General features: G+C 38.7%; 1 protein-coding gene across 1 annotated transcript in view; it reads right to left on the reverse strand.

Moving 5' to 3' along the window:
* The window catches only part of LOC114649338 (protein cornichon homolog 3), a 101,620-nt gene that overhangs the window by 26,662 nt on the left and 54,881 nt on the right, over window positions 1-20,077 (reverse strand). The window contains exon 3 of the mRNA XM_051924701.1: window positions 18,922-18,969. Within this exon, the coding sequence (XP_051780661.1) occupies window positions 18,922-18,969 (48 nt within the window). The remainder of the gene's footprint in view (window positions 1-18,921; window positions 18,970-20,077) is intronic.

The following is a 20,077-nucleotide window of genomic DNA, read 5'->3' on the forward strand; positions in this document are numbered from 1 at the left end:
AGAGTTTCCTATGTTTGATCGACACGGGCATGCTGACAAACTACATGTGCAATTCCACTCCTTATTTGGAAAAAATCCCTGTTGTCCCATGGGAGAAAGACTTTCTAAGACCGTGGTCATAAAGCATATGGAGCCGTTTCTGGACAATGGCAGAACTGTAACAACAGTTGTGTAAAGTGCGACAGGAGCTTCCATCTGCAACTAAAATCATTTCAGTACACATGTATGTTGTGTTTGTTAACCTGAAATCTAAACTTTAGGATCCAGAAAGAAATCGCCTGCAGAATGAAGAGTGCCACTACGAACAAGAAATTTTGAATGCTTGGAACCGAAATACTGGAAACATTTAGCATCCTTAAAAATCTAGCAATGGCTTTACTCGAAATTTCTTCATCTACACTTTTGCAAGACCTTATTCTCAGTGTTAAACGACTTTAAAATGGACAAAACAAACCGAATGAAAGATGAAGTTAGTGCTGATTGCTTGGGCTTGAAGCACACAAAGTTCCTACATTCAATTTGCCTATTAAAACTCAGCAATAAAAAAGTTTTTAATTAAGCCCAATTATCAGTGCACCTATCATTTTCTGTATTGCAAGTCTCTGATTTTTCTTTTACTTTAATAATACATAGCACCACACAAGACTGAGCTGTTGTTCCCTGAAAAAGCCCTATTTGAAATATTCTGATATTTCAATTTAAATTTAAACCCCTGCTTTCTTTTTCACTATTTTAGGTCATTCATTGCATTTGTACTGATTAAATTTGAAGAAAAACTGGAAAAACTCAGGTGCTCTAAAACTTTTCACAGGTAGTGTATGTACTCATTAACCTCCTTAAGAACTTGAGGGTAAATATTACCTGGTCCTGGCAATTTGTTTATTTGCTGGGATGTAATCTACTTCCTCACATATGAAAACCTCAGAAAAATGCAAGTTTAGAGCATCTGCTATTTCACTGGCTGTATTTTTAATTCCCCTTTACTATTCATGATGCACTTGTCCTCCTCCTTGAATGTTCTTTTACTACAATAAAACTGAAAGAATCTCTTTGGTTCATCTTTCACCTTATCTGCTATATTCATTTCTAACTGCCTTTTAGCTTCTGTAATATCCTTCTTAATCATTGCCCTCATGTTCTTATGATTCACATTGGAGTTATTAGTCTTTTACATTGCACACAGTTTTTTTTTCATCACTTTATTAACCCACAGTTTTTTTTAATTTCCTACTTAATCCAAATTTAGGTATGTACTTGTCCTGCATTTAATGTAAAACGCTTTTTAACCTGTTTCAGTGCTCCTTGACTGCCTCCACACTTAAAAGCTTATCCCTGTCTATTCTTCTTAGACTTTGCCACATCTGCTCAAAATTTGCCCTACCAAAGTTAAACATTGCATTTGAACTCTTCCAAAACACTGAGAACTGTATTATACTGTATTATGGTCACTTGATCTTAGAAGTTCAATAGCCTCTACACCCTCAATTCTATCTGGATAGTCACTAAATACTAAATCCAGGCAGGCTTCCACTTGGGTTAGTGCTTTAACATACTGTGTTAAAAAACAGTCACTGATTATTTCTGCTCTTGTGCATCGCTGTTTGCAAGGTTATCCCAGTTAATATCTGGGTAGTTAAAGTCCCCCATTACTATAATATACCCTGTAAACTTACCTTTTTAATAATTCTAAAAAGCTTTGAAATTATTGTCTGCATTGGACTGTCTATAACACACTCCTAAAATAAGGTTCTTACAACCCCCACAAGTTGAATTGAATTGGTATATTCTATTTCTAGCCTCTCTGACTATAGATTAGCCTCAGTTAGTGACCTGCCTTGCACTTGCACATGCTTTTAAACCGTGCCTTAACTGCCGTAACATGTACCTAACAGTATGAAATGCAACATGCTCTATTGAACCTGCAGTGCTGTACGTTTAGAGCATACTGAACGTGAAGTAAAGCATCTTAGAAACAACTAAAGTTTGACAACAAAAGCTAAGTTTAGAGAAGAGACATTTTTCCAGTTTTTTGCCTTTTAATCTATGTGTGTAACTAACTTTTATCTTTATTCTTATGTGGACTATTTGCTTTGAATTTTCACTAAATCTTTCAAAACAAACTTTTGGACTGAGAGATTTCTTTCGGCACACGTTTGACCCATGTTTGATCCTGTGTTACACACCACCAGCTACACTATTTTAAATGTGTTATTGATTTTATTTTTGCACTTAAATGTTTAGTTAGAATTTACAATATTGTTGAACTACTGTTCATACAACTCAAAATTTAGACTTTAAGATCTTTGAAATGTTCCATCATTAAAATTAGGATGTAATGGGTGGCAGGGTAGCAATGAATATATATGAATATATATATCATTATATATACAGCATATATATATTATCTACTCCAGGCATGTCAAACACGCGGCCCCCAGGCCGCATGCAGCCCACAACAGAAATCTGTGCGGCCCGCATGACAGGTCCTAGTTAGCACTGAACTTGTACAAAATGATTACTATCGTTTGTGATTGAATCATTCTGCATCTTCGGTGTTACTTATTGACTTTTCTTACTTCTGCCTTCTGACAAAAGCGCGTTTTCCCATGGCATTACGGTACCGGAAACGTCATCTGCTTGTATAGCGACGAGCCTTGACCAAAGTTAATGAGCCGCAGCGTCACAACTGAAGTGCTAGGTTGCAGCAGGGGTGGCCTTAGGCATGTGCAAACTGTGCACCTGCACAGTGCCGCCAAATCCCAGGGGCCGCCACGCCAATATATATTGAATATAAAACAGAAAGAGAAAATAACGACACAGCTGACGGCAATGTGGCCGAAAAACATTGTGTTTCTTGTTAATTAGTACACTGTATTTACTAATGTCGCTAGAGTTGGAGCAGTAAGCTATATGTAGTATTATAATGTTTTGCCGTAATGAGAATATCATGGGCCGCCACTTGGTTTTCAAGTTACTAACACGCGTATATAGAAGCGTGTCATGAGCACGAGGTGGCTATGCAGTGTCCGCAACGGATGTGGCCATCTGCCGTGCATAACATACCGTATTGACATTGCCAGTCGAAGGGGCCACCGATTCATTCTCTGCCCAGGGCCGCCACGAGCCTAGAGCCGCCCCTGCTAAGGCTACACTACTGACTGGGCTGCTGAGACTGGCCACTGGGCAGAACTGACCATCACGAGTAGTAATAACCCGCATATTGTCACGTTTTTTTGCTCTAGTTTCATGTAATTTTGTTCTAGTATTGTAACGAACAGTTAGTGCAGACTACAGCTGAAGATCTGAACTGGACGCGAGAAGTTGGTGAGTTGTTTATTAACATATTTTTGTGATTTTGAGTTTGTAAAATTATTGTAGGTCAGGTGGCTTTTTGCATATCGGCTTATTTTACAATATAAACTTTGAAGTAAACTTAGTAAAGTAAAATTAGATTTTTGGAAGATTGGTTTTCCAACTTGAATTACTGAGCAATGAATTCAGTGAGCATTTTTGTGATTTCAGTTCACACAAACGGCATTGCGCTGTTCTCTTACAACGTTGAGAATGCGCCTGGGAATATCCAAATGGAATTGATTGAAGTGCAGTCAGATTCTGTTCTGAAGGCAAAATACAACGAAGTTGGTGTGCCAGGCTTGCTTACCTGCCACCCTCGTATGTGCAGATCTGTAAGTTGGCATCGAGAGTACTGTCAATGTTCAGAAGCACTTACCTTTGTGAGCAATTGTTTTTGTTAATAAAAGCTACCAAAACCCCACATCACTCAAGACTTGCCATCGAGCACCTTTCATCCCTCATAAAAGTTGCAGCTGCACAAGATTTCAAGCCTGATATTGACAAACTGGTTACTAACAAGAGATACCAAGTGTCGGGACAAAAGAAATAAATCTCACAGTGTAAGGCTCCTATATAAGCAATGAATATAATATAATGAATATCAATCATCAAGACACTATATAAAAGCGGTCGGGATTGTCCTTCCGTCCTGTGAGTGCAAAGCGTAGCGGTATTCTGCTTATCACAGACTTACTACTTGCGGCTTGCGGTACGAAGCGATGTGAGCAGAGTTCTGGTGCTCCCATCATTCCCTTGCTTTTGTGCGCGATGCGCTGGAAAAATAGACAAAATTATGTCTCAGGAAATAATGTTGATGGAGTACAAATGCCTCACCGCGTAGTAAATATTAGGGGAGATGGTGCTTGCTTATTCTCAACTATAGCTTATTTAGTGCATGAAACTCCATCTTTAGCGGTACAGATTCGGGCTGACATTGCACAACATGTTTTAATTAATTGGTCAAGGTTTCAGCCATTTACAATGATGCCGTCAGGAATCTCTTATATAAATGAGCTTCAGTATCTCACTGAAATGTCAAAGTCTCAAACTTATGGTACCATTTCTGAGCTAATGGCAGCGGGAGAGTTGTTCCTCAATGAGTTTCAAGTATATTATTATGGAGTCCTACACTCCAAGTTTGGACAGGCACTCGAGGGGATAAAAAAACTTAGGTTTTCGGGAGATGTTATGAATGGGCACTTTGATGTTCTCATTCCCTACACTTACATGCCTGATGTACACATGGAGCGCACACAAATTGAGGATAAAAGTCAATCGCCTTAAAAGGAGGGTGAGCCTAGTAATATAATAAGGACCTAGCTAAGAGGTTAAGACTCTAATTCTACACTGTTGTATGGAGATTGCATGGAAATAAATTGCTTTTCTTTAAACTTTAAGTGTTACATTTTTTAAAGTTTTCAGTATTGGAAAGAAAGCTACAGTAACTTTGTATAATAGTATAATAGTATTTGTTACAGTACGGCCCGCTGACACACGTATAACAGTCAAAGCGGCCCACCAATGGTAGTGAGTTTGACATGCCTGATCTACTCTATATATATAAAATCCTAAACCTAAAAGTGCAACAATTTTATGTGATGTTTTTATGTCACTTTTTTGTCACGCTTTAAATCTGGCTTATTTTAAAACCTTCATATATATGTTTGGTATAATTCTTTTCAGAATTTATCGAGCTTTAATGTGATGTTGTTAGATTTTCAGATTATTATTCCATTTTTAAATTATAAACTAAAAAATATCAAGAACTCACGTCCTGCAAGACGAGACTTTGTGCCAAAAGAAAACAGGAAAAAAAAACTAAACACCTACTGTATACACAAAGAACAGTATGTCTATCCACTACTCAATTAAATAAATCAGTAACACAGATCTACATTACAGCTTGAAGACCTAGGGCCTCATGTATAAATGGGTGCGTACGTACATAAATGTTGCGTACTCCCGTTTCCACGCTCAAATCGCAATGTATAAAACCTAAACTTGGCATAAAGCCACGCACATTTTCACGCTAGCTCAAACCCTGGCGTACACAAGTTCTCCATTCGGTTTTGCAAACTGGTGGCACCCAACGTCAAAGCAATGCTTTTGCTCCAGTGTGGTTTCCTTTTCTTTTTAGAGCCACATCCCTGACGCGGCTTTATCATATGCACAGAAATTAACCGCATATTGTTAATTAGATTAAGGCATCTGATTGTAATTAACCTGTAACAATATAATGGTCCACGGAATGGCCAAACTATTCCAAATACCATAGCTGCTTTAGCGTTGTTACTCTCACTGCACCTTCTTCTTCTACTTTCAGCTGCTCCTGTTAGGGGTTGCCATAGCAGATCATCTTTTTCCATATTACTCTCACTGCACCACTCGGAGCAGCTGATCGGAAAGAGATTCAAGCACACGCTGCCTCAGCCATGCGCACAGTCTGTTGAACTACTCTCATCCGACAAACGCTTCAGAGCCTTTCCTGTATGGACCTCACAGTTCAGAAACAGTTTCATCCCTTGAACTATAAACGCACTCATTCAGTCCATCAAGTGTTCCTTGTAGAACTGTTTGTACTTATAAGTACGATTACCTCACTGTAAACTTGCGATACAGTTATAATATTGCACAATCTGAGCCATTTTATAAAGCGCATATTTACATATGATGACGATATCATTTTTAAGATGAAATGCAGCAAAATATGTTTATTACATTATGCAGATAAAATAATAATCTATACTGTTAATAATTAAACTTGTGTGGACACGGTGTCGCAGTGGTAGCGACGAGCTGGCGCCCCTATTATTCCTGCCTCGCACTGTATGCTTGCTGGGACTGGCGCGACACTGGAAGGATAGATGAACAGAATAATTAAACATGTACTACGAAGATATTTCAATGTTCCTTAAAAGTTTTGAAGAATCAGTGTTCTAAGCTTACAGATGGCTTAACATCTATTACAGAGCTGATTGTGTGGCGATTGGTTACTTGGAGAAAGAAAAGGAATCACAGGAATTTGGGGTTAGTACATTTGAAACAGACAGTACTGCTGCAATAAATTATTTCATCAAAGGTCGTGCACGGCGCAGCATGCATCTTGCGGGAAGCTGGAACAATCTGTGGATGAGGCGCCAGCTTGTCACTATCACTGCGCCACCGTGTTCCCATGTTTAATAACATGCTTTACTTCCTATCATCATGAAAATGATATCAAGTACAGTCGACTCTTGATATACGACCGGCCTAACATGAGAACAACTTGATTTCCGACCAAAATTTTTATTTTGATTTACGACCAACATCTTGCGTTACGACCTGAATGCGGTCACATGTATCTGCTTGCGCGATTGTAAACAAACAGCCGAGAGCATTCGTAAGCGTCAGTCGGAGCCCAGATACATGTGTTTGTGGACGTAATTTCGGTCAGTGCAGTGATTTATATAATTTATTTCGATAATTGCTAAGGAAGGAAGAGAAGGTAACGAAGGTAAAGAAAGCAATCACAATCGAAACGAAGAAGGAAATTGTGAGGAAATATAAGAGTGGTGTTCGTGTGACCGATCTCGCTAATATGTACAGCATGTCGAAATCCACCATCTCGACAATTTTACAAAGAAAAGATTTGTATAAGGAGGCTCCTTCCAAACAATAACCACCTTCCATTTCATTCTCCTCCTCCTCCCTTCCTGCAGCCCAAAGATGTCAAATTAAATGGTGAGTACAGTATGAAATTGTTGTTTCTGGTAGGCTAGGCACTTTTTATAACTTTTTGGTTAGTACACTAGAAAAGTTATTGGTGTTTTGGTAAATTATGCACATTATACAACCCTTTTTTATTATGAAAAGGTTAAGTGAGTGTTGCTGTGGGAGGTTCGGAACGCATTATGGGTATTTCCATTATTTCTTATGGGAAAAATAGTCTTGACTTACAACCAACTTGAGTTACAACCAGCCGTCGCGAACGAATTGAGTTCGTAAGTCAAGGGTCCACTGTATACATCTCAGTATTTAAATTATTCAGAGAGCTGTAATATCACGAATGTAAAGGATTCTGTGTCCTGTTGGAGGAAGAAAAAGCCGTTTAAGAAGCACGTAGTGATTCACACACATAGAGCACATAGAAGAACACATACAAAACAAAGCATTTAAGGTACTACTTTAGTTACGATGGTATTTGAGAAACTACTGAATTAAACGATTTAAAGATGAAGTTTATGATGTTCTACTTTAATGACAAGATAAACTATGCAATTAAAGTGGAAATTTCGAGATTAAAGTTGGCATTTCAAGCTTTTTTCTCACTGTGTCCCTATTTTTTTTTTCTTTTCTCTGTACCCTAATAAGCTTTCATATGACACTCAGACAGTGGGCTACGACTCGCCTTTTCATGGTGATTTTGATATCTGACCGCTTTTTTTATTTTGGGCACTGTGCGACTTTGTGAGCTTCAACTTTCGAGTTTCTCCGACACTCTATGTCACTCGATCAACTTCCTTTTGTTGTTTATACCACTGTTTAAACCAACAAATAGTACGTTTTCCTTGCCTTCACTTGGTATTCGCTGAAATTCTTCTATTTTCCCCCGTGCTTTTGCCATTATCTTTTCACAGAAGGCTGAGCTTAAGGGCTATTTATATTGATTTGCATATTCAAAGAGGCGTAATTCTGGGAGGAGTTGGGGCAGGACAGCAGGCTCGTGCACGTGCGTTACTTTTCACGCTGACCGGGATTTATATTGTGGAAGAACATGGAAGTTGGCGTTCACACAGATTTATGCATCTGGATTTTTTTGTGCGTACGAACATTTCCGCTTTTGTCCTTATGCCATGTTATAGTGTGAATTCTATAATCATTTATAGGGCTGGAGCACCAAATACCACCTCGCAATGTGAGCATTGGAATGCCTCATTCATTGTATCCATTGAAGAGCTCTGTGTTCACTCTCTACAAAGAAAGCATTTCCTAACAGATAGTATTTTAGACTATCAACAGGCACCAACAGATCAACTTATGGAGCATCTGTTTAAGTGTGGCATTGAATCTCTTCACCAGTCCATCAGTCTGCAGGTGATAAGGTGTGGTCCTCAGCCCCTGAATACCTAGAAGCCATACACTTGTTTTAATAAAGTGGATGCAAGGTTGGAACCCTAATCTGTTAGGATTTGCTTAGGGATTCCTACCCCTGAGAACAACTGTATTAAAGGTCTGCTATGCTTGTTGCATTTGTCTTCTTCAGGGGAAAGGCTTCTGGGAATCTAGTTGCATAATCACACAGGACTAGAATGTACCTATACTCATTCCTGATTCATTCAAGTGGCCCTACAATGTCCATAGCAATGCATGAAAATGGTTTCACTACCATGGACAAAGGCATTAGAGGTACTCTGTCCCCTAGTTTAATAGATCCTACTTTCTGACATTCTGCACAGCCTTTAATATAGCAAGCCACATCTTTAGTCCATCCTGGCCAATAGAAGTGCTTAGCCAGCCTGTCTGATGTCTTTGCCTAGCCCAGATGACCTGACCAGGGTATACTATGGCTTAATCACCTGAGATTTCCAACTCTGCTAAGGGCACATTGTCATTCTGGGGAACACCCCAGGGCTTCTCCTGCCTTCTCAGCCTGTGGGACTTATGGTTTGTGTCTAGGCTCTCAGCAAAAGGAAATGGCAAGGAGTCCCAACCAGCTTGGGCACTTGCAGACTGCTTTGCCGCCTGTGCTCTTGTAACCACCAGAACCTCTGCCTCCAGAGCATCCTGTAACAGGTCTGCTATGCCTGGCACGTCCAGCCCTAAGAGTACTGGGTAAGGCATACTTTCAAAAATACCCACCGGCAACTCATACCCCTGGCCTTTAATTTCCAGGTTAACCCTGACCATGGGATAGGTGACGTTATCACCGTGTACACATCTCAGTAAACGTCCTGCCCTGATTCAGCATCTAGAGTATTCAGACAATCCCTGCATACCAAGGACTGAGTGCTCCCTGTGTCAATGAGGGCCTTGTACTGCTTCCCTGCAATTGTCACCCTAATCACCTTATCCCTGTTATTACAGACAGTCTTCTTCTCAGGTAAGGGACAAGGAACAAAACAAAGCTTGGCCTCTCTAGGCTTGGTGGAACAATATCTAGCTATAAGTCCTCTTTGATTACACTTGTAACATATAACAGCTTCCCTACTTTTACCTCACTCAGGAAGACTGTCTACCCCACTGGAACCACGACCCATATCGACCCAAGACATACCTCTGGACGTACCTGTTGGCCTGGGTTTCACATTGACTTGTTCTTTCTTTTTCAGATCCCTATGGCAATTGTTCTTCTACCCAGATTCTGAGCCAACTGTCAAAAACCTGAAAAAGTTGTTCTAAAATAATAAAATCAATAACCGGTTCTACTGTGTGTTTTTTTGGTTTTAGCCACTTGAAGCAAAGGTCTGAAAGTTGTGCTAATAGTTCTTTTGGAGACTGGTTTTCACCCCATTCCACAGAACGGAAATGAATCTGGTATGTCTCTGTGCTAATGGCGAATATTTCCAATATGGCACCCTTTAAACTGTCATACTGTAATGATTCTTCTGCTGGCATGGCTAAAAATGCTGCTGTTGCCCTTCCAGTCAGCAATGGAACTAGTCGAAATGCCCACTCCGTCTTAGGCCACTCGCATACTGCCTCCAACCTCTCGAAAGTAGTCAGGTAATGTTCAATACCTTCTGTCTCCTAATATGGCAATAAACGAGGAAAATCCTTGTAATGGACCGGTGAATGCCTGCTTCTCTCCATAGGAATGTCAGGGGTTGGGGATAGGGACTGCTGTTGCACTCTATTCACATCTCCCTGCAGCTGGGTGAACTGATTCTGCAAGCTCCAGATGTGCTGATCCATACGCTGCTCATTCGCCTCTTTGGCAGAAATAAATTGTCTGAGAAGCACTTCTAGGATACATACATTCCCTTTACTGGTGGTGTCCTTGCCAACTGGAACTGTACCTGTGTCTACTCCCTGGGAATGGTTTAGAGCAGGGGTCCCCAACCCCCGGTCCGCGGCCCACTACCGGGCCGCAGCCGTCTGACAGCCGGGCCGCGAGAGAACTGCCGGCAACGTAGACTCACTCAGACTTTTCAGAACGCTTGGCGGGCGGGGTTTTGCAGCAGCGCAGAGAGAGGAGAGAGACCGAGGTGAGAGAGTATTACAACAAAGTTATTTTTATGGTCCTGACAGTTTCCCCATATGACACGAGTCTATAGAAATCGCGTTACTATGAAGTACATTCAGCAGATGCTTTCATTACAACGAAGTGACCTTGAAATGCTTGAATGAATCATCCACAGAGCAGTTAGATCTGTGGTCACAGTTCAGTTGTGCACGTTTGCACAACGATCCCCAAACAGAAACATTTGTAGAAGGGAACAGCCCGGACACAGACAGGCAGACACGTTGCAGTCCATCACCACACGTTTATTTACACTCTTATTATTTACAAGTCACTAAGTGCACCGCCACCAACAAACCCCAACAGTCTCCCAAAGTTCAAGCTCCTCTGTAGCCACTTCTCTATCTCTTCACACAATACTCAGGGCCTCTCCTTGCCGCCTCCTCTGACCTCGTCCACCTCCTCACCCGACTCCAGCCTTGATTGCAGGGCGGCGGCTCGTTATATAGGCGGCTGATTAAGGGCCGCACCCGGCCACCTGCCACACATTGTAAAAAAAATCTGTTTCTTTGAACTTTCCTCGTACTGTTTTTTTTTTTTGCTGTTTTTGTTTTCTGTGGTTTTCAGTGATACCTTTTGCTTATTGCTTGTCAACATTTGAAAAACATCCATTGGAATTTAACTCATTGTCACTCTCCTATAGAAACGGCAGACACGAAAGAAAGATAGCAGTGTTAATGTCTATGATGTGCAATCTGTTGAAATGACAAATGCAAAGCATATGTCTTTGTTATATGCAAAAAAAAAAAAGAAAAATCTTGGGTTGCAAACGTATGCGAACTGCTTAATAACTTAATAATAATAGAAATGTTATGTAAATTGTGTAGAAAACTGCCCCCCCCCCACCGACCGGTCCGTGGAAAAATTTGCATCTAATAAAGTGGTCCTTGCTGTCAAGAAGGTTGGGGACCACTGGTCTAGAGATCCAGCTACAGCCATAATGTACACACAAAAAAATCTTTGCCTGAGCTCAAAATCTGTCTGTCTCTCTCTCTCTCTCCCCCACCTCCGGCTTTAGATCCCACTGCTGCCACCAAACTGTGAAACCCCAGGTAAGGACCCAGTTGTACAACTCCCAACTTGGGGTCTCAGTAGACGAGACCAAGCAACCAAGGGATGGAGTAATAGAGACTCAGATGACAAAAAAACTATTCAAAAATCAGAAATCTATTTTATTCCAGTAATGTCCATACAATTTTACAAAGAAATGTCTTGCAAAAAAATATTTACAAAGTCCAATGCAAAGACACTTCCCAAAAGAAAAATCAGTGCAGGTGTTATATTTACAGTGGCTCCCAAATCAAAAGTGAAGAAAAGACCAAAACAGAAAAAAAAAAAAACTTTCACCTCCTTCGTCCAACTACAAAACAGATCACGAAGGACAGGCTAAAAAAAAAAATAACCAAAACAAAATGAATCAACTAAGCACATACTATATACACATAGAACAATATGTCTCTCCACTACTCAATTAAATAAACCTGTAGCACAGATATACACTACAGCTTGAAGCCCAGGTAAAAATACGACCTCTGGCGTTCGGACCCTGGTTTTATATTGAGAGCCCTTTTGACCTTCCAACCCACCTTTACGTTCCTGCAGATTCAGCGGTTATGGAAGTGCGCCGCCGCACTTGGCCGTCAGAAACCATGAGCACGCTCGAAAAAAACGGCCTCGGACGCGTGCCTCGGCGTCGGCAAGGTTGATCCCCAAGGCTTGCTCTCGGAGCACCAGTAGGCCTCCTGGCAGCCCTTTGAACATCCCGGCACACAAACTGCCGCTAAAGCTTTGAACCGCTGCAGTGTTAATCAGTGTAGGGGCGCTAAAACAGGTAAATGAAAACTATTTCTTTTACATTTTTCTTTCAAAATGTCCGTGATGAGCCAATCAGCTGCCTCTTTATTTGCATTATTTACGGTCTCTGAACTTGGCTTATGATAATCCTTTTTTTTTCCAAAGAGAAAATAACATTTCTACAAATTCAAATGTTTTATGGGTTCAGAAAAAGGAGTCCATAAATTGGGAGGTGTATAATTTACTCTGAGGAACTTTCCACCAAATTATAATTCATGTGTAATCAACATACAGTACATTTATGTGCAGTTTTCCATGCATAGGATGTGAAGACGTACAGGTTGCTCTCCATCCATTCTTGGGGGAATTTGTGGGGGAAGAGAGGAAATTTATTTTACAGCACTTGGTGGCCACATTTGTGAAAGTATCTTTCAAGTAGTGAGAGGTAATATTGATCTTCACACATTGTTTGGATTTGTCAAGTCATGAAGAGGGAGGAATTGCTGTCACTTTTGCCTCAAATATATGGAAGATTTTCAGACTGTGTTCTCCAAAGATGATTTAGAAGTAATTTTGCAAACCGAAATGATGCATAAAGAGCACGGTCAGTCCATAAACTTTAAATCTGCACATCTAATTCTGCACTGCACATCATTAGACTGTACACAATTGAAACACAATTGTCTCCTAAATACAGTGTTTCCACACAGTTGATAATTTTGTAGTAGATGTTAGGCATGATGTCTTGGAAGGAGTAGTGCCATTTGAAGTAAGGATTGTTTTGAATGTATATGCAAGAAAATGTTATTAGTTACCAAACAATTAATGATAGAATACATACTTCTAACTGTGGATATTTTGAAAGGAGGAACTGTCCTACTGCAGTGACATTGGATGATAGGTGAAAAGATTTGGGACAGAACTGATGTTTTTTTGTGATCTAATTCAAAAAAATAAATAATACTGGTATATTTTGCCCCTGTTGCTACAGATTATAAATGTCTTTCTTTACTCCAGTTTTGACAAAACATTAAAGTCCTTTTAAAACATTTGATAGCTGAGCATCATTGTTTTTGTAAGCATTTGTTTCTTGATAAGACTCTATTATTAAAACACCATTTTATGGTCCACTACCCCCATGTTGTAAGAAAGATTGGGCCAAATGTTCATATGTGGTGTATGCATTTTGAATCTAAGCATAACTTTTTCAAATAACAACAGCAATGTTTCAAGAATATCATATTTACCAGAATTACATGGCAGTAAACAGGGAAAATTTTAGCCAACAAAGGATTGTGTTTGGTGCTGGGAAAACAACAGCTTTATGTAACCTGCTTGTGGGTGAAAACCTAACTCATAAATTGAATCTTTCAGTATCTACCAGTGTTTTATCAGTAAAATGGGTTGATTGTCATGGGAATGAATATTGCACTGATTTGATTGTATCGAGTTATAGTGATAGATGAACATTGATTCCTAATTGTTACAGCTGTTGAGACTGAATGTTTTAATGGCCATTTGCAAACATTTCATGTTGAAATACCCAAAACAAATATTTATACAATTGTTAATGTTGAACAACTTTTGTTCCACAGATGTTTTGATTTGCAAGTGACATATCAGACAGATGAGTATAGCTGGTTTGCTGCGCCATATTGTCATTTGTTTTAAAGCGGCCAAGGTTTGTTTAAAAAGTTAGATTTACCATGTTGCCAGTAGCTGCTATCATGTGTGAAGGGGAACATATGGTTTCAAGACTGATTTCTTCACGAGTAAAAAGGGAAAAGCCAAGCAAAATGACAACTTTTACTGGCTAACTAAAAAGATTAAAATATGCATGCTTTCGAGGCAACTCGGGCCCCTTCTTGAGGCAAGATGTAATACAGAAAATGGAGTTCCCTGTGTTTATATACGCTCTAGGACACAGGTATCAAACTGCAGGCCTGGAGGGCCGCAGTGGCTGCAGGTTTTCAATCTAACCCTTTTCCTAATCAGTGACCAGTTTTCACTGCTAATTCACTTTTTTCCCCTTTATTTTAACAGCCATGTTAGAAGGATTCAGTCCTCTGAATTGATTTGTTTCCTCATTAAATGACGGCCAAACAGAAGTGAGATGTGAAACAAGCCAACAGATGACCAGCTTAAACTTGGGCTTCAAACTCCAACCAGATTCTTAATGAGAAGCCGATGCTTGCTGTGAATTAAACTCGTTATTTAATTCCATGGCTTGTTGCTTCTCTCGTTCTGCAACAGCAGACATTTCCAAAACTGTTGATTTTTTGTTTTTATAAGAACATCGTCAAAGTGTTTTGGTGAGTTGAGAGATCAACCTTACTGAGACCATCACCTTTCTTTATTTTCAGATATTGTGTGATGTGGCGGCTTGCTTTGTGTCTCATTATTGTTTGGCTGCTAATTAAGGAAAAAGAAACAACTAAAGGGCCTGAGTCAAGTTAATTAAAAGAAGTAATTAGCAGAAAAAAATGGTCACTAATTAAGAAGATGGTTAGAATGAAAACCTGCAGCCACTGCGGCCCTCCAGGACTGGAGTTCAACACCTCTGCTCTAGGATAAGAAACAACATTGGTAAATCTTTAAATGAAAAATTTTAAATGTAAAAAATTAATAGATTCATTCAGGCTAGGGTTAATTTAACAAGAGTAAAAGAAACACCAGTGTTACACAAGACAGAGAATGAGTCAAGTAAGGACAGTAGAGATTATATCTCAATTTGGCAATGACAAGCTACCTTACAATTCTGTTTTGGACAGTCTTTGGGGAGTTATGGTCCTGAATGTTAGTACATGCCCAGAAATAAATTGTCTCCATGCTACATTGTAAACCGAAGTCATGGCTGGCTGGCAGGAAGTTAGTGAAACTGACACGTGCTGGCAGGTGACAGTAATTGGCTTCCTTGAGAAAATGGTAACGGTAGCCTAGAAACTGCTACCAAGAACATGGCACCCATTTTATCCCTATAACAGGGTACCACAAAGAAGATGCCTATTACCAGCAGTTGGTCAGAAGGTTTTTTTCTATTCACCTGCCTACCTTTCATGACCTCCTTTTCCGAAGTACACAAATATCATTTCTGGGGCACCTAACAAAAATATAGGGCATTCAGCCCCTTGGAAATCCACATGTGTTTGCATGAAAATGTTGAACTGTCTCTGGTTTACATCTTCACAAACTAAAGAATGATTTTATTCCAGCTGGTGTTTTTTTTTTTTTTTTTTAAATTGGAACCAAGCTCAAAATTATCATATTTTTGTTGTTGGTGAAAGGGTATGACATTCTTTATGATGAGCCTACATTTATACAAAGATGCTTTGCTATTGAGCTCCTGATTTTTTTTAATTGAAATGTATTCTGTTGTATATAACATGAAGAACAGTAAGGTTTTTTTTTTTTTTTTTTTTTTTTTTGAGATTGTGTGTTTCATTTTAAATGAATGGATATGAATGTATATGTACATCTCAAGCAAAATTTCAATGTAATAGTGCAAAACTGTTGTCAGTCTTTTCTGTTCGATTGTTTTACTGCTTGTGAAATGGAAGGTGGAATTCCTATTATATTTTAGCACCATAGAAACAAAAGCTCTCTGTAATGTGTCAACAGCATTGTTTCACATGCTACACTGCCAGAAATAGTGTGATAGATAGCAGGCGACTTATCAGTCAATACAGAATTTGCACTTGGACAGACTTTGTAAACTTTACCACACATTTATATGTCAATCTAATAGACATGTTCTTGAGTCATGGTTCAAAAAACACTACCTTAAACAAAAGAGGCTGACTGCATAATGCATTGCTTTTAGCACTCCTATGGAGCTCTACTGAACCAATTCATTCATGCTCATGATCAGTCCCTATGATTCACTAAAGAGAGTTGTTCAAAAAGAACAAATCATTTATGTGAATGTATTATCTATGTAGAAATGTAGTAGAATACAAAGTTCAGATATTTGCTGTAAAATGTAGTGGAGTAAAAGTCAAAAGTATCCACAGCTAAATCTACTTAAGTACAGGTATGATAAAAATGTACTTAAGTACCTTAACAATACTTTCCACCACTGATCAGGTCCTGATGATTTGTTAGATTTCAGAAATCATGTTTCTATGTGTTGTGTGATGTCTCTCATTTCTTCTGCTTTGTGGGTGTTGCCCCAAGAGCCAGGACCATCCTGATATCACTATTTCTGAAACTCCCCTCTGGCTATTTAGTGGCTCATTGATGTCTTCTGGAATCGTTGTGAGTGTCATTTTTCTTTTTGGATTTACTGGTTTTGAGCTTTATTTTGCTTTGTGTCTTAGTACTCTAATTTGGGTTACATTCTGCTCTTAGATTACCTTTTAGGTAACTCCTTTTCATTCCTTGTGAGCCTTTTGTTATATATTTTTTGTTGTTAATAAATATTTTCATTTATAAAGATTATTTGTTGAACTGTTTTCTCAAGCCAAAGGTTTTCTATGGGCTTTCCTATCCTATGGTAGGCACTTTGATGTTTTGGGACATTTAAAGTACTTTTGAAGTTAAAATTTGCTTAGCCAAAGCAGGCCAGTTTTCTGTTACGACTCGTCTATGTTCTTAGTTTTCCTTTCAGTTTTCCTTTTTATGTGTTTTTTGTTTAAATTGAAGTACTTTTCATATGTTTATTATGGAGACTTTAGCACCCAGTGCTGTAGCCAGGTTTCCACAGGCTCCTGAGTGACTTGATGAACAGAGCTCCTTAACTCTTTGAGGGCTGAATATTTCTTCCAAAAAACATAGTTTCTGAAAAGCAATGGTTTCACATAATATAAATCATAATAATCATAAAACGTCTGTTGCTGCATGCAGTGGTTGCCAGTTTGCCAAGAATGTGCAGCAGGCTTGCTGCCAGGCTGTCTTTGCGTGGCTGGGGCAGTAGCAGCACCAGTAATGGTCGCTGTGCTTTGCAATCTGGTTTCTACCTCTTATCATTGTTAAGTGGCAGTCCTCCTGGCGAACATTGCCATAGGCGTGTCAGCTACATGAACCTGTTCATCACCACGATTAGCTGGGGACCAGTCAACTGAAGCTGGAACCTCACATTCGTTTTCGATTACTTGTATCAAAATTGGAGTGCGACAAGTCATAGTCCAGTTCAGAGATAATAGGCAAAACTTCGTCCACAGAGTATTTTGTTTTTACGCATTCGCTTTAATCTCTCACCACTATGCCAGTGCCATTTTTGCTCTTGTTTGCGCCTTGCTACTCACACGAGCGCATGAAATCTCGGTCAAATCAATGAAGCTAACTTTCCTTCTAGCAATGAGAGTCCAACTAAAACATAACGGTTCGTTTTGTCACAGTTTACAGTTGATTACCATTGTCAACTCCTCCTTTTGACAAAAGTCAACATCAGCCCTGAAAGAGTTAACAGACAGTTGATCAAACACCTTGCTGTTTAATGTAGAGAGGCAATTCCTACCATTATTGGTGCACAAACACACTTGTTTCATTGAGTTTCCCCCTTTGTGATTTCAGCCAGCGAAAACTGTACAAAAATTTTATAGACAGTCATTTGGGTGTCACCTGCCATGGTCCACTCCTCCTGTAACCCCCTAGTGTTAATGAAAACACCATCTTTGCTATAAAAGGGCACTTGAATCATAACAGCCAATAGAGCTGAGGTTAGGCTATTAGGGTTTATTGAAATATACCAGCATTAATAAAATATATGTTAAGTTGTTACTACACTTATAATTGGTTGTAATACAGGGCATTCAGCTTGAAGAGTCAATATTATTTCATCCCAGGAAGTTTGCAATTTCAGTACATGTTGTTTCATGCCACAGAATAAAGAAGAATATAGTTAAATCAATGTTAAATATTTATCATCAGCTTTGTGTGAGAGCATACTTAAAAGGAAATGAACATGACATGTTCTAGAAGATATGGGACTATTAGAAATAATGTTTTTTCTTTGTAACTGTAATGGTGTAGCTAAGTGTTGTAGGAGAGAGTGTTATTTTTGGATTGTGTTTGTTTTGAGCAAGATTACAACATAATTGACCTAACCTCTAATCATTGTTGTTGGTTGGTGTGATAGTGCCATAAGGGTTCAGTACAGTTAATCTGTAAAGTAACCTAAAAACTCTTTATTTTAAGAAATAAAATAATACAACTTATTAACGCAAGATCATACAGGATTCCAAAAGATGGAACTAATACAGCAAATAGACAAATCCTATGTTCTCTTGTTGAAATGCCATCTATGGATAATGTAAAATCTGAATTAAAAACAACTCATGCCTGATATTTTCTATAATAAGAGCTTGTAATAATGTTAAAAAGAAAAATACATCAGTCGTTTGTGGGGAAAATCACTAAAAATAAAAGGAAATGTGATTAGAAGGTACTGCAAAAATCTCAGATCTTACCAGGGTATACATTTTGTTACTAGGGGAAAAACCTGACAATATTACTTACATCAATGTTTTATATTAATATATTTTAAAAGTTTGAAAACTTCATGTACAAATTCTAGAATAAGTTGGTCATTTGGTGTTAATTTGAGTCATGCTCACCTTTCTCAGGAGAAAGCAGATTCTCTCGATATTTCTCAGTCTCTCCCTCTGTAAGTAATAAAAGAAACTGTAATTTGACATTGAGTAGTAATCAGTTGATGTCCTCTCAGAACAAGTCTTGTAAAACAATACTGTTCCAATTTGATGCCTTTAGAACTTAATACAGTATATTTATATGCAAACAACATTAAAAAAATGCAAGAGAGATACAGCTTGAACTGTAATGCTATGAATGAACTGTGTTTACCATTTGTCCATTACACAAACCCATTCCTTCTGAATATAGGGGCGCAAGATGCTGCATTAGATGCAACACTGGAAACCACTCCGGATGAAATGCAAATTGTATTTTCATTGACATACTGATTTAATTTAACCTATGCATAAGATAATTTTTTTAAAGAAGTTCTCTATATTTGTTTTAAGAGAACAAAGCCTTCATAGTTTACAGCCATTGCCTGAATTAAAATTGCTAAACCCTCAAAACCATTCAGATGCTGTCACAGGACATTAGGAGAACTGTACATAAATGAATGCTGTCAACCATCATTAAACTGAAACAGTATTGTATGAAGGAGTGAACTATAAACCTTCCACTCTGAAACACTCTGAAAACATTGTTACTAAGGTATAGCTGTTAAAGGTAGTTCTACAACTTACTATATGTGTATAATGATTTTTTTCACATAAGGCATGCATAATTGTCCATTATACTGTATGTTGTTTATCACCTAAGGTTAGATTAATCTAAATTTACAATTTTATGAGAGTTATATAATTGTTACTTCTGTCTTTTTCACACTGTTTGAGAGAAATTTAGATGTAATAAGTGTGATATTGACATGACCATTATTTTCTAAATAAATCTTTTCTGCTTACCTGCAAAACAAAGGTGGACAGGTGAGGTCAATACCATATTCTGTAGCAGCAGTGGAAAGACCGTGACAGTGCAGTGTAGCATGATTAAGCAACAGAGCTGTAGCACTTGGTGGGCAGTGTAACAGCAAAGAAAACAGGAAGTGATAAAGAATGGTACAGGGCTACAGCAAGTTGAGACCTGAATGTTTTAACCACACACATAAGAACACACAAAATTTGACAAATGAGGAGTCTATTCAGTCCAGCAAGCTTGTTTGTTTAGTTAATATCTTATCTA

The sequence above is a fragment of the Erpetoichthys calabaricus genome, chromosome 3, assembly GCF_900747795.2.
Source record: "Erpetoichthys calabaricus chromosome 3, fErpCal1.3, whole genome shotgun sequence".
Classification (NCBI taxonomy): Eukaryota; Metazoa; Chordata; class Cladistia; order Polypteriformes; family Polypteridae; genus Erpetoichthys; species Erpetoichthys calabaricus.